General features: G+C 36.1%; 1 protein-coding gene and 1 long non-coding RNA gene across 4 annotated transcripts in view; one reads left to right on the top strand and one right to left on the bottom strand.

Moving 5' to 3' along the window:
• LOC105836684 (transcription factor AP-2-epsilon) overlaps positions 1-21561 on the top strand; it is a 106265-nt gene that overhangs the window by 35409 nt on the left and 49295 nt on the right. Inside the window, exons 2-3 of one of the 2 annotated variants that reach the window (XM_028194224.2) lie at positions 4109-4486; positions 20881-21090. In XM_028194224.2, coding sequence (XP_028050025.1) covers positions 4109-4486; positions 20881-21090 — 588 coding nt within the window. Of the gene's footprint in view, positions 1-4108; positions 4487-20880; positions 21103-21561 lie in introns of both variants that reach the window. The other variant, XM_012680882.3, reaches the window with a different exon arrangement.
• On the bottom strand, positions 11495-20929 carry LOC118644378. 2 transcript variants are annotated; one of them, XR_004962196.1, is made up of 3 exons: positions 20852-20929; positions 18756-18857; positions 11495-17608 (listed from the first exon to the last, which is right to left on the bottom strand). It is a non-coding gene; the product is annotated as an uncharacterized LOC118644378 (long non-coding RNA). The 2 variants fall into 2 exon arrangements; XR_004962195.1 differs by lacking the exon at positions 20852-20929 and having other exon boundaries at positions 18756-19111.

Raw genomic sequence — 21561 nt, 5'->3', positions numbered from 1 at the left:
AACATTATTAATGAGAAAATAACATTTATTTTATTACGTTTTCAATGCCAATACATTTGATAATCGACGTCATAAAATTCTTTCACATTATCACATTTTTCGAGATACTGTTTACTGTATACAGCAGCCATTAAAATCAACTTAAACACGTCAATTGGGACGTTGTCCGTGACTGCGTACACCTTGTATATTTTTCTTCAAAATTATTTACGCCTAATCTCTCATCGCGCAATTTCGCCATGGCGCGGGGCCGGCTTATTGGTTATTAATTGTACACGTGTCGTGTGTAGCGACGCTTTCTCCAATCTTATCAACGGTGATCTCAGCAGGAAAGTTCGGCCGTGCTCTTTGTGAAGGGGGGCTGCCGCTTTTGCGGATTGTTCAGCTTAAAATATCCACACACGCCCGTTACCGATATCACCGATACAGAATTCCCACGTCATGCTCATACATCAGCGATTTCTCCTCCTCCCTCTTCTCCTTTTCGCGTAACAGCATTACGATTGATATCGGTTTATTTGGCAATGATCCCGGGAGCATGCGTTACGACGCTTCAACTTTGTAGGCGTAAAGGAGCGCGTGTCGCTCGGCAACGATTCGGCACGCCTGATTAAGAGCGAGTACAAAGCAAATACATATCCGACATTTAAAATGTGCGTTTTTGACTCTCGACTTTCCTGTCTATCCCTTGTGTTTATCTTCAATCACGAGTAGCCGCGCCATATATGCGCCACATGTATACCAATATAACTAAATCTCTTACTCTCTGCCTACGATTTATTGTGATTTGTGTTCTCATTACGTTGGAATATGTAAAATTTATTTTTTGAAAATTTTAAATCTTTTGATGCAATCTTCGTTCGAAGCAACGCTATTTTTTAATACAAAAAAACTATGAAAAAAATCACAGTGGGAATGCCATTTCTTGCAACACATAGCGATAACGTTCTTTTACGATGTATATTTTGATCGTCAGTAACAATGCATATAAAAGCAAACGCATGCGATTTATATCTTTTGATATACAATAAACTGTCTTATATAAGTATACATCCTTCGTAATATCGTACCGAACTATCGAGCTACGATTTCGAAAGTCTAATTTAGGAGACGGTCGATAGCATTGATAAATGAACTTCTTCGTCGATTAAAACCACGTGCTTGCCTTGAAACACGAAATTTTTGCTACGTGACATACATTTTTGAAAATTTTATGAAATTATTAAAAATTCGCCGGATTTTAATGTTCCCTAATTCAGAAAATGACCAGTTAAATTATTTAAATTATATGACAGCCACGCATATGCGTACACGCACATATTCAAGGAAATGTGTTTTTAGTAAAGACTCTCCAATTAGAATTGATAAGGCGAATTTGCCATTTTATTTTAGCAAAATCTTGCAAGGGAGAAAGATACTTATTAGTTCTTTTTCATTTCTCTTTTTTCTATCCTTTTCTTACTTCTTTCTCTGTTATTCTTTCTTTAAGAGCTATCAAGAAATGACGAAAAGTGGCCTTCTTATGACCAGTATTTGATTAGAGAGTTTCTAATATATTATGTATACATCTTTCATAATCAATTATAAGATACATAAATAAATAGATTGAGCGTGTGGAATAATTCATAAGTCATTGCTCCATATCGTTTAATCAGCAAGCGTGTAGCCGCGGGTCGGGTGGTTTACGAAAAATCTACGCTTTCGAGCATTAGTTACGCTGAGAGATCACGACCGGGTCGTATGGTGAACGTTTGGTTCCGCGGCAGTATTCAAAGGTCAATCGGAAAGGATAGGTGCAACGTACCATCTCAACGTTTCCATCATCTTCGATCACCTTCTGAGGGATTCGATTCTCTACGGAAGTATGAGAGAATTCATGCTTGTACATTTCTTCGAACAAATTCGAAAGAATCCGACGCCGCACGCGCCCTTCAGGGAATAGGCGTAGGATGAGACTAGCAGTCCGGTCTTTTCGTGGTCTATAAAATCGTTTTCTAGATCGTATCGTGACGAGCGAAGACCTACTGACTCACGCGAGATGATACACGCCGTTGCAAAAAGCCTCCCCGATATCCAGACGCACATCCCGAGGGTGATACTATCTATGGTGAATAACCGTGCAATCGAGAGCTTGTATCGCGAGATCACACGGGCCAGATTAAGCGGCGGTGTTAGACCGCGCGCGAGAAGGTGTCGATGGATCTCAAATAAATCAAGATCTATGAATCTCTATGATTTTATATGCAAAACTTACGCAGAACTTACGGGAAAATGTCGTCAATCTTCCCTTCTTTTGTTTGATTTTTAGAATAATTTTTTTTCGAATGTTGAAATATCTAGAGCATTTTTGTTTTGAGAGAGAGAGAGAGGGAGAGAGAATATGTGTGTAACTTTAAATATTATTTTATGTAAACATATATTAAAAATAACTAAAATATATTAATCTCAATATAAAAATAATAATATATGTATATAAGATTATATAAAATTATATAAAAATTATAAATCTAATGATAAAATGTGACTAAAAAATGACAAAGGTGATAAAAATGAATGAATATGAAAAAAACGAGCGTTATTTAAAATTAAAGGAGTGGTCAAACCACTGAATGATATAAAATTGTCTGTCCCCGACAGACAGGGGATTTAAATAATCAAGAATTGAGAACGGATGAATTATAATAAAGTTTAAGTAAAACAAAATATCGTAAATTCTCTTTGATTTTATGCTTTATGTCTTATCGAACTATCGGCTACAGTGATACAATTTCTATCAATCACAGACTTGGAGATTACATTCCTGAAGCTGCTGAGCCATGGGAACTTGTATTTTACAGATTTTGCTTATAAGCTGTTTGTGCATGCATCGATGACTATGAGATTTGCATAATTTCAGTCCGCTTATGTTTACCTCTTTTTTGTTATAATAACCTGCAATGTCCTTGTTGCGCGGAAAATTTTAGAACCGGCTTATTCAGACTATACTGTTCTCTCTCTCTCTCTCTCTCTCTCTCTCTCTCTCTCTCTCTTTCTTTTATTATAATTATTCGAAATCGTGATTATGAGGTTGATTTGTTAACAGATAAGCATAGATTAGGTATATTATGAGAATTGGAATTTTAATTATATTTTTATTATAATTATTATTGCCTGTTAAACAAGAAAGTCTAAAGTAAAATTGATGATATGATTTTCTTCGATATGATGAGTCTATAACACAAAAATCAAAAAGTTAATTTGGAAGCAACCAAAATGATTGAAACAGGTGTTTTCTAAGTAAGTCACAAGATCATGTAGATTGCATTCGATAGAGGAAATTTCTGTACCTTGGCTAGTTACCATGTAATTTCGGTCCGCTCTGGCTAATGCGTAATGCTTAACCCTTTCGCATCAGCTGCAGCACGATGTGTGTGACGTATATCCCTTATCTCGGATGGATCAGATGTACGTTGTACACAGTCTGTAATTATTGCCACGAGGAGTGAATCCTTCGCCGGGCGACTGTGCGTAGATCTTGTAAATGGAAGGGGAGATTCATTTTCTTCTGTTTCACCGAAGTTAATTGATTAACCTTTTAGGCTTTCCTAGTAGCAAAACTTAACACGATATTACAACCTATTTTTAATACACTTATAAACAGGAACGAGAACTCTTCTTATCTCATGCCAGATATCTTTCATGGTAAACGAGAAATTCAGTCAGCGCTTATGCAAAAAGTATTTCAACTTTAAGCATAAAAAGCAATTACCATCTACTTCTTAAGAATCGGAAATGTCGGTGACAAAATACTTGTCTCTTTATCGCCGTATCATACGCAGTGGAATATAACGAAAAGTTTCGTAAATTTAGAGGAATATAATGCTCACCTGAAAGAAGCTTCAGTAATATGTTCATGCGAATTAGTCAATTAATACTCACAGAAAAATGAAAGTTTCTTTATATGTATATATCTTTAACTTTTCAAGCTTTTTTTAACACTCAATAGAATCACAACAGTTGTCGCTACTGCGATATATTAATTGTACTCCCGAAATAAAACGCTGAGTTTATCCACTCGAGTGTTTCATGCGACAATTAAATAAACCGCTTTCTGTTGTTTTCTTCGCAGGACCGTCTGACTGGTCATGGGGGCATCTCCTCGCTGGGCGGCGGGAATTCGTCGCCCTATTCCGGTGCCCATCATCACGGACACCGGGGAAACGGAAATGGGGGCGGCATGCCCCACCACGGGGGCGCTTCGTTGCCGACCGCCTCCGACTTCCAACCCCCCTACTTTCCACCCCCGTTTCCCTCGCATCACCACGCGCCCGCTAGCCCCCAGCATCCCGGTCTCGGCCAACCGCAACACCTGGATTACCTCGTCGGCGATCCTTATACGCAAACGCTCAACACGCTGCATCAGCACCATTACAATCACCTGAGCGCTGCCGTCACCGCGGGCCAGAGGAGCGGCGATCTCAGGAGAGACACCGAGGGGATTCACGTGGTAAGTGCTAAAATATGTCTCTCCATGGAAAATGTGTTAAAAATACCGTAAAGAAAGGACCTCGCCGAAACTGTTTAAATCAGGGTTGAACGTTTACACGTAAAATGTAAATAATCTACATAACGTGTATACAATGTAAATTATATTTTACATATCGTCTTTGTAAACTATAATCGACGTATCATAGGAAATTCGGATATCATCAAAAATAATGAAAATTATATTATTTCTTTTACTTTATATATGTACATTTTATTCTATTTTATTTTATCAATACAACTCAAAATCAATGCAATTAATATAAAAAAAAGCAGTTAAATATATCAATAACAAATGTATAATTTAATTATTTTTTTCTGTGTGGTGTTTTTCAATTCATAATATTTATATTACTTGAATTATCTACTGAAAAAAACTTGTAAACAATACATAAATTACATTATCCATGTAATCGTAAATGTAATCATAAAATTTACAATTCTGATTTAAATCTTTCGGTCATTAAATCTTTTATCTTGATAATAAACAGTCACGTATTCTAATAATGCATTTGGCGCGTAAATGATTTTAAAAAACTTAAAATATTCTTTCTAAGAATTAATTTTGATATTTTGAAAAAACTACGGTTAAAGATATAACAATAGTAAACAAATATATATATTTTGAGATTTACATTGTTTCGTATAATTACAACAGTATGGCGTTGAAACAAATTTTTATAAAAAGAAAAATATTATTCCTACAAGAGAAAGAAATTTTATATGAAATAAACATATTATATTTCGCGGATGAACTAAACATTCGAAATATCTAACGACTCAATATGAATAACCTAACGTCTAACGAGGCACGCGCTACAAGGCTGTCGGTACTCGTATAATTAACTCTAAAATATAGACGACTGCAAAAAATGGATATTGTGTACAACCAAGTAACATACAATTTATGTCAGTTTTATATTCTTTAATTCTTTGACCCTCCATAACTATTTGTTCAGCGACTTACATAATCTGTACGTAATCAATCTTACGCGCTCTTCCGACAGACGCCAATGTCATGTGGTACATTAAATATTCGAGACTTGAGTTTTTTGCGTTTACATGTCTATATCCTTTTTGTATTTTTTTCGCCGTTCCGTGGTACATAAATCACGACATTTTCACTCATTGGTGATAAATGTCGTATAGCTATACAAGCGAGTGTTCTTCGAACTTACTAGATATTGTACTTTTGTTGCAAACTTGAACGAATAGAACTTATTGTTTGTTAAAATATTTTTTCTAAAGAAAAATATCGCGAAAAATATTTTTTAAGGATTGAAAGATTGTTCGTTAATTGCGCATTCTAAATTTTGCAACGCTACTCATGGAGAAGAGAATAATCGAACGCAGACGAGAGATCCCAATGCGCGTTTAAGATTGTAAGTTTTCGATTATCCTGATCGTGGTATTAGACTTTACAAACACTCTGTATTATAAATTATAAATATTCCAAGTCTACGTATCGTGAATAATAAACGTCTGAAAGAAATTAAACGCGCTTAAAGTGCACGCGGTAAGAAGAACAGATTTCTCGTGTCGCTGAATAACACGACGAGAACCCGATTCATGTAATATTCAGAATTCTGTTGTTAATTAAAATAACGATCATCGTGCTAATGACGCTGTAAATTTAATCTCGGCTGGGCCGCGGTTCTCGACAAATTTATTTAAATATTATTAAATTTGCAACATATCGACATTTAATAAAAAAAGAGAAAAATTGCAAGTAGCCTACAAATTCAACTAGAATTCAATTCACTGTACATAAAGCTACGATATTTAAAGTATTTAAATTACATTAAACATTATTTATTTCATTAAGTGATAATTACACATGAATTATGTTAGCAGACCTAATTTATGTAATATACATATACGTATTCTGTTACTATGATATATATATTTGATAAAAATATATTCCGAAACAGTTTAAAAGAAGTTTTACTTCCTCAATACATGTACGAATTCTAACATGGTTTTTTTCATACATACTTGTCATAATTAAATTTTAATCAACGTCGGTTTCGTCAAGGGTTAATCAGTATTTTTTAAAAATAGTCATTGCGAAGAAAACTCGTGTCTTTAACAGACGCGGAATAAGCGGCGTGTAATCTCAGATTGCGCGTGATCCTTCCTCGTGGGTCCGGAGGGATATCTTGGATACTGAGCGCGCGGAAGCATGGAAATCGTAGCACCGTATGTGGCACCGGCACCACGTACTCGCGAAGAAGGGAATGAAAACGGGCAGAGATCCGGTCACGTGTATCCTTGATATCCGGTCGGTCGGATACCTCATTAGCAAGGCACCCGGCGTGTTATTTGTAGGACGCCGCGGCGTGTATCTCCGCAAGGTGGTCCGCGAGATGGACGTAATGACGGGCGTGGTATCGATACACCCAGGGGTAGTCGCAGGCTTACCAATATGTCGTCGTCCCCATGACATCGGTGATTGCGATCGTCGATCTTCTCGCGAGCACGAAAGGAAACGGGACTTCGCGAGCCGCGGTATATAACCGCGCGACATTTGCATTTGCCACGGCGGCGCGGAGTCGTCCGCCCCGTGTAATACGCCCTACGTGCCGGACGAATCCCGACCTTCGTAAACCTACGTCCTTCGAGTTCCCTCCTCGTGCTCTGCAAATTATACAGGACGTAATAAACGCATCTTCGGAGATACTCGGAACAATGTCACATGCATCACGAAGGATACCTGTTATATTTTTTTCATTTCTAATGTCTCTTTTCCGAGTAATTCATCTATAGACTGTACTCGTATGTGAAAAATACAGAAAAATGTAGAATAATAGATAAATAAAAACAAAGAGAATATAGAAAAAGTATATAAAATATAAATATACATATGAAACAATGGATAATACAGTCTACCACGAGCTGCTTTTGTATGTTTCGCTTAAAAAAAATCATAGAATTTTGAACAATCCAATTCATATAACTCAGAATAATTATTGCTTAATGATTAAATTTATACATTAAAATAAGCTACACATATAAGAAAGAATGATTTTACTAAAATAAAACACTTAAAAATATAGTTGAATACAGATCTGAAAATAAATAATTTTGTTGGATTATCGAAATAATTGTTCGAACATGAAAAATAATACTGCTAAAAGTTTTGACATTTTTTATTAAAAAATATCTTTGAATTAGCTTTACAAAATTTCAAAATTTTTTACCTAATTAAAGTATGCATGCACAAAAATGAAGAGGGCAACGTCGATTTCGTTTCAATAACAAAAAACAGTTTTTAACATGTTGAAATGACTTGCTTTTGGCACAACTGGCAATATTTGTTTAAAACTAAAATTCTGCAGTTTATATGTATAAAATAATATAATTGACCTTTAGCGACAACATGAAAGATTAATGTTATGCTATTAAAACTAAGACTAAAAATCTAGAAAAAAAGATATTCTCTTTTAAAAAACAAATTTTTTGTTATAAAATATCTTTGAAATGGCTTTATAGAATTAAAAATTTTTTTATACAATCGAAGTTTGCACAAAAATGAAGAGACCAAAGGGCGATATCATGTCAGTAACACAAAAAATTTTAATACATAAAAAAAAATGTTTTTATTATTGACATAAAATTGCTCTTTGCTCTCTTCATTTTTATGCGCACTTTGACTACGTAAAAGGATTTGGAATTCTGTAAAACCAATTCAAAGACATTTTTTAATAAAAAATGTTGGCGACTCTTAGATTAGCGATATCGATTAAGTTTGACCGGCACCCAGCATCCGCTTAAGCAACCAGGTTAAGAGTTCTGTATAATTATTTTGATGATCTAACAAAATTATTTTCGGATCTGTATCCGCAGCAAAATTTTCAGATACTTTAAACAATTATTTCCGTATATAGATACTTATAATTAGATAAATACAGCATTTTATGGAATTAGATGTAAATACACTTAAAATATGAAGATAAATACATTTAAAACATAAAGATAAACATTGTTTAAAAACCCTTTGCGAAGATTGTATATGTATGCCCAGATGTCGGGTGCGATCGGCTTTAAGACCCCAACGATCATTATAGCAATAGTATTTGTGGTCCACCTTGCACGCTTTCGGTATTCACGAAGGCACTACCCTAATTATCGCGTCGGCACACGCTACCACCGTCATTTCTATCGCGGATTATATTCGTGCCCGATTTCGAAAGGTGTCGTGTGACGTAGATGCGAGGGGGAAAAAAGGGGGAAATACGTTTGACGAAATTTGACACGGAGGTGTGCGACAGGACGACATTCTCGCTCAGGCCCGTGTCCGTTTCATGCGCCTTCGGAATTGAGAGCGGTGCGGAAGAGCAGTCGTTGCGGAGAGTCTGCATCTGTCCGCGCCATATGCAGTCTCGAGTTGCCGGCATTTTATCGAGGACCGCGATATTATTTTCTGTCCGGATTGATTGAGGGCCGATCGTGCGACACTGTGTATACTGCTACTGCAATTTGTATGTCGAATGAGTCGCCTAATAATGCGCCAATTGATAAACACATTTATGTGGGCACGCATAAACATTACGGATTAAAGCAAAGTTAAGCTTCTTCAACGTCGATTTTATTTGAAGTAACAAGTTTCCGGAGTTCAAATAACTAGAGATGATTGTGTTGTGAGTTAATTTTTCCATATTTAAATAAAATGTTAGCTCAATTTAATGTTAATGTTAAATAAATTTTACTTCAAACTTTACGAAATTTTTGTTGAAAATAGTTACTTACATATTTAATATTAACAATTGATAATATACGAAAAGAACAGTTTTACTGAAGTATCTAAAAATTATGTAGCTGAAGCTAGCAACCAAAGGCAGCAGCCAAATGTCGAGCGGCCAGGGCCGAACGTCATATTGGCGTTTCCAGAGGCGCACCATTCAATCAAACGTTAAAAATTTCCTGGTTATAAAATTTTTAACAAACTTTGAAAAATAGAGTTTAGTCATTATAAAACATAATCGATCACTTGCGACAAGACTTGTAATTTACCAATTGTTATAAATTTTTTAGACTAATTTTTATCGTTTTCCGCGCCTCACGCCTAAACGCAATATACGATTTCCTCAAAATTTGGCTGGAAATATCTTTCCGTAACGTACAATCGACTGAGCGATCATTCGCGAGAGGACGTGTATTTTCCTAATTGTTATAAATAATTAAAAAATTAATTTTTATCGTTTTTTGCGCCTCACGCCTAAACACATGGTACGATTTCCTCCAAATTTGGCTGGAAATATCTTTCCGTAACGTACAATCGACTGATCGATCGTTCGCGAGAGGACGTGCATTTTTCTAATTGTTATAAATAATTAAAAAATTAACTTTGATAGTTTTTTGCGTCTCACGCCTAAACGCATGGTACGATTTCCTCCAAATTTGGCTGGAAATATCTTTCTGTAACGTACAATCGAATGATTGATCGTTTGCGAGAAAACGTGCATTTTCCTAATTGTTATAAATAATTAAAAAATTAAGTTTTATCGTTTTTTGCGCCTCACGCCTAAACGCATGGTACGATTTCCTCCAAATTTGGCTGGAAATATCTTTCCGTAACGTACAATCGACTGATCGATCGTTCGCGAGAGACCGTGCATTTTTCTAATTGTTATAAATAATTAAAAAATTAACTTTGATAGTTTTTTGCGTCTCACGCCTAAACGCATGGTACGATTTCCTCCAAATTTGGCTGGAAATATCTTTTCGTAACGTACAATCGAGTGATCGATCGTTCGCGAGAAAACATGCATTTTCCTAATTGTTATAAATAATTAAAAAATTAATTTTGATCGTTTTCTGCGCCTCACGCCTGAACGCATGGTACGATTTCCTCCAAATTTGGCTGGAAATATCTTTCCGTAACGCACAATCGACTGATCGATCATTCGCGAGAGGACGTGCATTTTTCTAATTGTTATAAATATTTAAAAAATTAATATTTGTCGTTTTTTGCGCCTCACGCCTAAACGCAAAATACGATTTTCTTCAAATTTGGCTGGAAATATCTTCCCGTAACGCACAATCGACTGATCGATCATTCACGGGAGGACCTGCATTTTTCTCATTGTTATAAATATTTTTTAAATTGATTTTTATCGTTTGGAGCCGTGAAACCGCTACGTCCTCGTCGTCGACTCTGGATGCGGCAAAAAGCGGTGTACTTTACAAAAAAAAAAATTGCTGCATTATTCTGGTAATCAACTATGTTTTGCAAAAATGCATTTTCATAAAAATTTTTCATATACGGTTAATTAAGTCGTTCTAGAAAATATTTTCACAAAATATTTTTGTAGAAATTTGAAGACAGCGTTCTTTGTATTTATTTGACTAACGTAATTAACAATTTAAAAAACCACTAAACAATTAATAACGATCGCGAATGAAAATCTCATAACCAGGGAATTTTTAACGTTTGATTGAATGGTGTCTTTTGGAAACACCTATTTGACGTTGGGCCCTAGCTGCTCGGCGTTTGGCTGCTGCCTTTGGCTGCTAGCTTCAGCTACATCTAAAAATGTAGTTAGATACAGATCTGAAAAAGAATTGTATTGAACTAGCAAAATAATTATGTAGGATGCTCAAGTATAATGACAAATGCCGCAAGAAAAATTAATTCTAATAAGCTTAACCTTCTACATAGTTATTTTGAAGATTCAACAAATATTTTCAGATCTATATTCCAGAAAGCATTGAAGTTTCATGGACATCTAAAATATATCTTATTTAAAATATTTCTCTACAATATGTCTTAAAAGATAGTTTTAAAATGTTTGTCAAATAAGATGTCTTTTAAATTAAAAAAAAAAATATCTTCCAGACATCACCACGGATAATATCTAGAATAATATTTTAAAATGTTACTTAAGATATCTTTGTAAAACTTCAGAAAAATCCAAAATATCTCGAGACATGGCAAAATAGTTTTAGAAATCTAAAAGATATCTTTTTGTTTATTTTTTTGGAATCTAGACATATTTATAGATATAACAAAATCATTCTTCCCGTGTACTTGATATACTTTAGAATATAAAAAGTATTTCAGTCATATGTGTAACTTGCTTGCCATCCAAGGGTGGCTGTGAAAACGTTCTACCCTCTCACGATCAAATGCGCGTTATTGATTATTCCAAACATCGCACCCCTTCGAGGCTATTTCTTTCTAGCCCACGGGCATTCCTGTAGGTAGGGTGGGTATCTTCGATTTTAATGAAATCTCAGAACGCTATACTCCCGATTTCCTACAATATTGAATTAGGTTACTGAATAACGAACTTTTGCTTTGTTTACATAGTGGTTGCTTCTCTCTTCTCTTTAAACGGAAGTTAACGCAAGCATATATTGTTACTCGCACAAGTTTTAGTTCTGAGAAATTGAGTCGCGCTAGGATATTAAGAAAAGCTTGCTTAACAACCGACAAAAAAATGTGCATATCTCAAACAGGTGTAAATAAGCTACGCGAGTTTCTTAATGGTCATTTACATTTACCATAATTCTTTAATGCATGAAGTCAATAATAATTAATCAGCTTGAACGAGGGTCGCTAGCCATGTTACAAAAAAGTGAAAAAATCTGCTATCATTACGCGGTGAAAAGATATGTATAATATCAACAACTTTAAAGACCAAGAAAAAAAACATAAAAGGCCTTTTATATCACAAACAATACAATTACTGCACGTGTATTATTAAACGTTGACGATGTTACGATTGCATGAATTGAGAATCTAGAGTTAATACCTATTTGTTCATAAACTTATTAGCGTAATACTTTTTAACAGAGTACGTAATTAATTAATTACTTAACTGCGAATGAATTTAATTGTTAATTAATTAACGTATCCAAACAGTCGTCCCATGACATTAATATTTAAAGTGTATTACATTTCTGCTGATTATAAATTCGATAACAAAATATATTTTAAAGTGCAGAAAAATATTTGCATAAATGAACCTCTAAATAATGATTATTATAAATAATAATATTATTGTTAATGTAACTTATACTCAATAATAACATTAGTAAATCTTGACAGAAAAAATTTTAAATATCCAATTATTTAAATATTTGTAATATATTTAAATCTATAAAAAGAACGATATTTAAATTAAAAATCGTTGCAAACGTCAATGATTGCCATGGAATTTTTTATCAGTTTATGCAATATTTAATAAGTCGCGTCAGAGAGCTTTTATGCGATTACACGCAAGCGTTATAAAAAAAGGCTGTTATTTTTAATTTAACCGGCGGGATATCTCGATAAGTGTTTCTCTCACGCAGAGCTCAGCGAGAGCTCAGCGGTTGTGGAAACGACAAAACTACGCGACATTCGCGACGGATAGACGACAATGAGTAGCACAGGGCGGTTTATCGTGGCGGGGAAAACCAGCGCTGGGTCTTTAACGATGGGGAATGCGAGGATCCACCGAGATCGCTCCGTGCCCGTCGTCGTAAGACGTGACTTTCGGATGCGCTCGGGGGCAAGAAGACACTCGGGTTATTCGGGCCAGACGCAAAGTCTTGGTGCCCCAAGCCTGCGGAACTACACAGCCATACGGCGCCTTTGCATAGTTCGTCATAGTTAGGGAAACTTGGGCGTTCTCTCGAGTGTTGAGCGCGTCCCGTCCCGGTCGCGTCTTCGGCTTGTGTCTCCGCGCGTCGTTAACTAGACAGACGTGCTAACTAGATCGGCGACGCGAGGAAGAACCCGCGCGAGCGACAATCCGAGCGAGCGAAATTTCCGCGCAATCGGCACCGATGTACAACATCACCACCGACGCGCATCGAGATACGTGTCGTTCCGATGTGACTCGCGCCGCGTAACAACCAGTTCCATTAGGATCATCGATCAGATCCGTGGATTAGATTGCGCGATTAATGAGCACTAATTAGATATAAATAGCAATGCAATCGCCGCTATTTATATCTAATTCGCATTTGTACTATTAACATTTTCTCTTTTTTTTTTTTTGCATTTTTCTTATCGCAAAGTTTAATTCTACCTTTTTTTACGGTAAACTCCTATTCGATGCATTAATGTTTTGCGACATGAACACGCGCTAAGTAATTAGATAGATTTATAAAAGAACAATATCTATTAGATAATTTTGTAAATTTAAAAATTAGTTTGCTGTAATAATATCCTTTATAATGATTCACTTATAATGATTCATTTCAAGCTGACGCTTAAAATAATCAATATTAACTTCTCAATCAATTTGTCGTATAACTAAAGACCGCTATGTACTTTACATGTTTATGCCCAGATTCGACAATTTCGCAAAATTCCGCAATATTTCTGCGAAATAAACTTCCCCTTGTACGATGCCTCGTTCGTTGCGCCCTGTTAAGTAATTTACTTATTAAATTTTGGGCTGACCTTTGGCATTCCCTCGGGGAGGATGCCAGGGACGTTTGCTTTGAAGCAAATATGCTAAGCAGTGCGATGCCTAAGATGATAAGCCAAAGGTATCCCTAAAGGGTGAACAAACCCGCGTCTTGCGTTATTAGCAAATCGCAGATGATTTTATATGCGCATAAAATCCTCAAATCCAAAGTCAACGACGCTGATAAATTCGGTTTGTATTTGTCACGCAGATATAAAATTCGTGTGGAAATATTTTTATAAAAATATTCCATGACTAATAATATAATAAATATTTTATAAATATATAATAAAATGTTTTATACACTAATGCAATAAAATCCCAATACAAATTCTTCTATTACATATTTAAAATATATATGTCTGCCAATAGCCTGGAGATTTAATTGTAACTTTTACAGTAATTGGAATTAATATAAAAGAGAACATATTAGGGTTTTGCGAGAATCATATCGTCGAAGATTCATAAAAATTAATAATCTTTCCAGTCTCTTTTCGTCTTATTCTTAGCGCAATATGAACGAAACGAGCGCGTTTCTGGAAGCGATCACAATGCCAATAATCAACCGAGTGGATCGACCGATAGCTTTATCCTTGAGAACGTGCCGCTCCGTCGTATCCCCCTATCCTCTTGTGTTTCATTGTATGCAACTTTAGGGATCCCTTTAGCGCCCTTTAGCATTTATGCTCGAGAGAATAGCGTTTGTGACAGTCTTTCAGCTAAAGGGGTTTGGATTCAAGAAATCGGCAGTATTGTTGCGCCTTTGCTGCTAGAAAGAATTAAGAACGGTTTAATCAACGGCGTGAACAAAACGGGGTCAGATTAGAACTGTATAGAATAAATTTACGTTGTTCTAAGTACGTAATACACGTGAACGAGTTTTACACTCTACCTTCAAAGTAGTTATAGGGTAACTGTCTCAATTACTTAGTACATAATGACAGCTGATATGGTTGTTTTGGAGTTTTTTAAATATGTAATATTTATTTTTCTCAATATTTAAGTAAAAACCTTAATATATAATAAAGTAAAAGCGACAAGCTTGTAATTGATTGATTATTAAAATATAATAAAAGAAATAACAATGTGAGTTATAAACCTACTACCAGACAATATTTTGATTACTACTGCATAAATATTGCCTCCCTATTTATTATATAATTGTCATGTATATCTTACATAAGATTTGGAACAGTTATCTTAAACACGATAAAATAATCACAAGATATAAGTAAAGTGTCTTAAATTTTTTGATCCTACTTTGTTCTTTAATTTACTAGCTTTGTATAAAAATAGATGTAGATATAAAAACCAATTATCGGCGAAGAAAGAACGGTAAAATCTTGTTTTACATTTTAACGTAATTGAATGATTTAAAAATAAGGTTCAACCTTTCATATTGCAAGAATAAAACGACTTTAGAGTTTTTATATATGTATGATAAAAATTGTTCTTGTGATCATTATAACGCGTCTCTTTCTCATCGAGTCATCGCTTTTTATTGTGTTGATTTGAAAGGACAATTATGACCAGTCAAATTTTTTTATAACAAAAAAATATTTCTCATTTATTTTTATAATCTACTATATTATCATGTGTTTATGTACGAATAATATAGCAAAAAAAAAGTATTTGATTTTTATATGATCTTTTTTAGCATGCCTGTAATTATATTCTTACATCTGTACATTTGTTTAAATTCTGCCTTCTTCGGGGCAAACATGTACAAATATCCTTACAATTCCAAATGTTCGAAATGCGCTTCTCGCCTACATTCGTGGACATAAATAATATACATTTATAACTGTATCCCCGTTGCCCCGCAAGGCGAAGGAATTATGTAATAAGAGAGAGAGATATATATCGCCGTACAAGAATGCAGGCGAGCATATTATCGCCGTTGTCCGTCCCGTTGTGGTTCGATCCAATACGCCGTCATTTATCAGTATCGACGTTACCGCGACGGCGATACGTGATTTTATTTTACCGGAGCGTTTAACGAGAGAAAGGCGATCACATTTCATCTCATTAGCCGGCGCGGCAATGTATAACTATCGCGAACTCGTCAATATAAGCCCAGAAAGCGGTTCCGAGCACGTTAATTAGCGCCGCGCGCCTTTTTTTGTTTGTTCCCGTGAAAGTTTCCTGGATGGAGTCCGCCGGTGCTCAGACGCGACATAAAACATATAATTTTCGACCTCCTAATCACACGACTCCGGATTCGGACAGTCATGACCTTAATGCTCTCTCGCATCTGCCGAACGGTTTCTCATCGCGCGAACGCAAAATAGCGACGCTATCGATCATATCGAGCTCATTAGGCATATTTGCTAATCCGCACACGCAACATTCCCCGTACGTTAGTACGAATGATGAATCGATCGAGTAGCCTCGATCTCGTGAAAACGGCAGACCTATACGCGCGACGGCCACCTTCTTCCCCCTCGCTGGTTGGTAAAATTGACATTCGGCCTGACGTGCGGTCAGCGCTTAAAAAGCAAGCGCAGTGATTGCGCCGATGTGTCCCGCTTCTCCGAATTATAATCCAGCTGATTCGAGCCACGCGAATGCAGCGCGTTCCGGACATCAATTTTCAATTAGGCGAGATCTGCTAATCTCGCGAAAAAAGAGAAGCTAAAGTTTTCGTGACGATAACTGTCAAATAATGACCGCTTTTGTAATTACAGTGAAATCCTGCAATTACGCAGAAAGAACACTTTTGCTAAAGTGCATGTATAAAAATTTACCTACAGATACAGATCTGAAAGTAATTTTGTCAGACCATCAAAATAATTATGCAGGGCGCTTAAGTGATTCCTAGAATGCCAAAACATTGTGCAATATTGCTCGTCAAGCTTAAGGCGTCCTATATAATTATTTTGATGGTGCAACAAAATCATTTTTAAACACAGGAATTTAGGCTCGGAAGAAATAAATCTGAAATATATATCGAATAATGCCAATATGAGCCGACACTGCTCGCCTGTGTACAATAATTTTATTGTCTCGTTGTCGGTGAACATTTTACTTTTAAACAGTTTGAATAGATAGCATTATTTTCAGATATTAATATCGAACTAAATTTTTAGGTACCTTAGCAAAAACATTGTTTCTATATGTAAGTATGTCAATATTTTCTACGCGCATACCGAGGTTCCTTAAATCAGCTGATCGTAATTAGGACATACATTACACATCGAGTGACAGAATGCACGGAATGTGCGATGGACTTAAAATACATCCTAAATGGCGCGACACGAGAAATATTGATCGTCGATCGAGGAATTCAGTACCGTTTGTGTGAGCTTTTTTTCCTTCCCTCCTTTATCGCATGTATGTCGCACGTCAATCCAAATGATCGTGACGGAGGACGAAGGATTACAACGGGGTGAAAGGAAGGGGGCAGTCCAGCCAAAGAAATCGGAAAAACTCGCTCGCGATGATTTCTTCTACGTTGCGACGCTCACGTAGGAAAGATGTAGAGCAATATAATGGCAAGGGCTCGTGATATAACCGTATTTGTTACACTGAGCGACTCGCAGTCTGGATAAAATCGCCAGTTTTTCTCCCCCTCTAGCGGACGTGATTAAGATTCCGAGCATATATCCGCCTTGTTCTCGATTTCCTAGAAGACTCATGCTTGGTCCCATCGTATCCGCTTATCGTTCCTCGTGTCGTACCTGCTTGTACACATGCATTAATATATCAAGAGAAATCTCTACTGTCGCACTATATGTATATCATTAAATAAATAGGAATCAGTTGTCCTTATTTGCTCTGAAGTGTAATCTCTCAATTAAAATTTCAATTTTTGTATTTTTATTATTATAGTTTCTTATAAATAAAAAGAAACGAAAGTATCGCAAATGTACTTAAGTTTGACGAATGTATGTGTGTAATATTCTTAAAAAGTCTAAATATTAAATGTATATTTAAACAATTTTTAACATTTAACAAAAATAAAGATAACCGTTTAAAAAGATTTTATCCAATCAAATTATCATATAGGAAACATATTAATGATATATCGAAACAAATATACATATTGTATCAGTTTAACAAAAGAATATAAAATTCCCAAGAATTAAAAGTACTAAAAAATTGGAAGATAATTATATAAAAAGATAATAGAGGTGCAAAAAGTTTAACCCATTTAATGGAACACACAATCAGCGCTAAGGATGTACGAAGGAAACTGTTCAGAAAAATTTCATCCAATCAAGATAGCTGTATAGAAAACACCGCCTTGAAGTCGAAGGGAGGCCTCGCGACGACTTCTTCTGAGGCACTTTACGCACGTCGACAGGCGTATCTGCTTTAAGAAACAACTTTAAAGCCGCCCATGTTCATCGCGGAGAATAACGCGAGTAATTACGCGATCGGCGGGATCCATTAAAGATCCACGCCAGCTCGCTCGTCTTTATCGATGACATAAGAGAACTTTTATAGCGCGAGGATTCCTGCCGTCATCCTTTACGCGCGCGTTCGCTTCACCGACTATTCTTCCCTCCCATTTGAAACCCTATTACATGCCGACCTGGTGCGACGACGCGATGGCGACGCGGCGCGAGGTAAATTGCGCCTAGCTTTACGGGACGCGAGCTACAAATGAAGACCGATGGTGAATTCGTGCTGCGTGCCTGAAGGTAGAATCTTCATCCGGATCGGAGAGCCGGCACTTGCCCGTAATTTGTCGACACGCGCGGCGCGGAGGTGTCGCGATATCGCCGATCATTTTCGCCGTGGGTACCGTTTAATGAAGCACACGCTGAACACACGAGCAGCTGAGGCTGCAGCGCGACAATGTGATGTACACGCAATACTTACGTTGTTTCGACGAGTCATCGTCATCAGCCGCTCCTCCTTTCGAGATTGGCGAGAGTAACCAGCGTGAATGTTGAGGCATATACAGGATAGTAATTCCGTTACCTGAAAGGGTAGATAATATCTTCCTGTTATTCTAATAGCGCGAAGCAGTCGCGTACCTATGCCAACCTTATAAATTCGAAAAATGCATTTAATTTGTTTATTCACTTTTAGCGTGCCTTTTAAACTGATCGGATTTTCTCCCGACGAGGGTAGCAAGATAACTTAAGATAAGACAGTCTTTAATTCCTATTTGCCTTTCTGATATTTCTCAAAATTGATGTTTTTATGATAATCTTTATATATTATAACACATCAACATTTATTATTATATATGTAAAGTAAAATATTTGTTTACGTACATAAAAACAATACAATTTTGAAACTCGATTTTTACTTTGATTATCTTTTGTATTAAAACTATAATCCAGTTGTAAAATAACATTTACAGTTGTACAGGCTGACATGTTTGGCAATAAAAAATACATTAACGAAAAGCCATTGATTTGCGGAGTCATTAATATTCTTTATATTAATGGTAGTTGTTTTTATAATTTTGTATGAGCTATATGGAATAAAGAATCGTATTTTATGTCGCAAAATAAAAACCAAACAGTAGAATCGTACGCTTCGTTATTATTACTACGTTACGCGGGCATTACGTAGAAATATGACTGCGCATCATTCAATAATAAATATGAATAAGTATGTAAATATTCAATAGACATATAATTTATACACTGTGCCTAGAAGTTAATTGCGGATGCTGTTCCGCTAATGGCGGCGCGGTTATGGCTTATGGCTTACTGTTTTCCTCTCATTATCATCCTAAATACGGTACAAAATCATCACGCAGGATATCGGAGGATTTCTACCCGTCACGGATCCGTTACATACCGGCAATCGAGGCAATTTTTCTCCTCGTGGACACGGCAACCTTTTACTTCGTTGCCGACCTTCGGCCTTTATTTATTTACTGCCTATCGCACCGTGTCGTGCAGCCCTCCCATTCTCCCGCGATACCAAATTAACAACTATCGAATTAGATCCGGTCCGCGTTAACTTTGATTATAAATTTTAGCTCCCTTTTACGCATATTATCTCTGTATCAATATACAGATACGTTGTATAATTGCATTGGCAATCATTTCGCATCAGTTACGTTTAATTCGACTTCAACAGTAGCTTTAACTTTAGACGAGTTTTTGAAATAAATCATTTGCGTCTTTGAAACAACCATTTTTGCATCTAAAGTTACATCGTTTTAAATTTCATTCAACATAAAGAAGCCAAGCTTAGAAATTTATGTTTATATCTCGCAATCCAAGAGATTTTACATCCTGATGTCACGCGCATTCTTCAATAAAAATTATTAATATAAATTAGCAATCTTTTTGGTCGTTTTTGAAATATGCACGTGTGAAACTGGGAAAATCAGTACTTTTGTAATTTCCTCTATGCAATATATATGATTTCTATTGGCCAGTAATATTAAAAGTTTAATGTTTGAATGTTTTGCTAAAAGTTTGACCCAAAACCCTTTAACGATTCTATGATTTCTTCTATATTTCTCTACTTCACGGTCTATCACGTAGTACTTAAAGTATATGAATTAGTGAGATTATAATAAGTAAACTTATATTTTTGGAATCTTTGTAAATTCTTCTAATAATTAAAATTCTTTGATTTCCGTTAGACTCGGAAATTAAATAAAACCGAGGATGAGACGCCTAATCCCAATTTTTTTATTTGCGAGAACATTTTCGGTCACGAAAAGTTAAAGAAGTATTCTGATCTATTGAAAATAAATATGTGATTTTTCTAAAATTCTTTTTACTAAAGGTTATAACAGACTTTTAAAACTGTGAACATATATTTGTACAGGTACGAAGACATATATATATTTTTTTGTTATAATAAAATGTATATATTTCTTAAAGTGGTAAAACGAATATGGTATAAATAAAAGCAAAAAAGGGAGGGGGGGATTTCAAGGAAATTTCATTTTAGAATTCAGAATATCTCCTTACAAGAGAATGCCGAACCGGCGGTATCACCTTGATTGAAACATCGTTTCTGATTTCAGACGAACATGCACGCGTCGTTCCCGTACGACGGCGGACGCAGTAGTAGCGGAGGCGGTGGTGGCGGAGGCGGCGGCGGCGGCGGTGGCGGCGGTGGCGGTGGAAGGGGTGTCGAGTATGGCGCCGTACGCCGTCCTGACGCCCTCCTACCACCTCCAGGCCTCGACCAGACCGACCTCGTTCTGCACAGCAGCCTCGTTGACGACCCCCAGGTGAGCGACGATGTACGTAATCGCAACATATTTTCTCTATTATCATCCCTTGACGTGTCTCCCGACGACGTTCTCGCTCACTAAGGATAACCCGCGGGGTTGTTTCTGCAAACGGAAGCGTCACGATTACTAGGAAACCTGCTACGTAATTGCGTACACCTTGCGCGAGATGGTTTTCGACTGTAATCCCGCGTGCGTGACGTTTGAAAAGTTAGTTTTGGAGTTACGAGTAATAATCAACTTAACGAAACGAAAAACAACAACATTTCCCCTTATTTAATTTCAAGCAGAATTTATTTAGACAGAATTTAGATTTATTAGTTGTTAAGATGTAAAGTTGTAGAAAATAGAGAAAAAAGCTAAGTGTTCCTTAGCTTTTCAAATTTTCTCTTCGGTAAAAATCTCTCTTTAAATTCCACGTTGTAATAATTCGATGTTGCTTGTCCTTTTAATTTTCCGATTAATCTGATT

The sequence above is a fragment of the Monomorium pharaonis genome, chromosome 2, assembly GCF_013373865.1.
Source record: "Monomorium pharaonis isolate MP-MQ-018 chromosome 2, ASM1337386v2, whole genome shotgun sequence".
In the NCBI taxonomy this organism is placed as follows: Eukaryota; Metazoa; Arthropoda; class Insecta; order Hymenoptera; family Formicidae; genus Monomorium; species Monomorium pharaonis.
The sequence above is the reverse complement of the archived record's forward strand: the minus strand, read 5'-3'. Positions and strand labels throughout refer to the sequence as shown.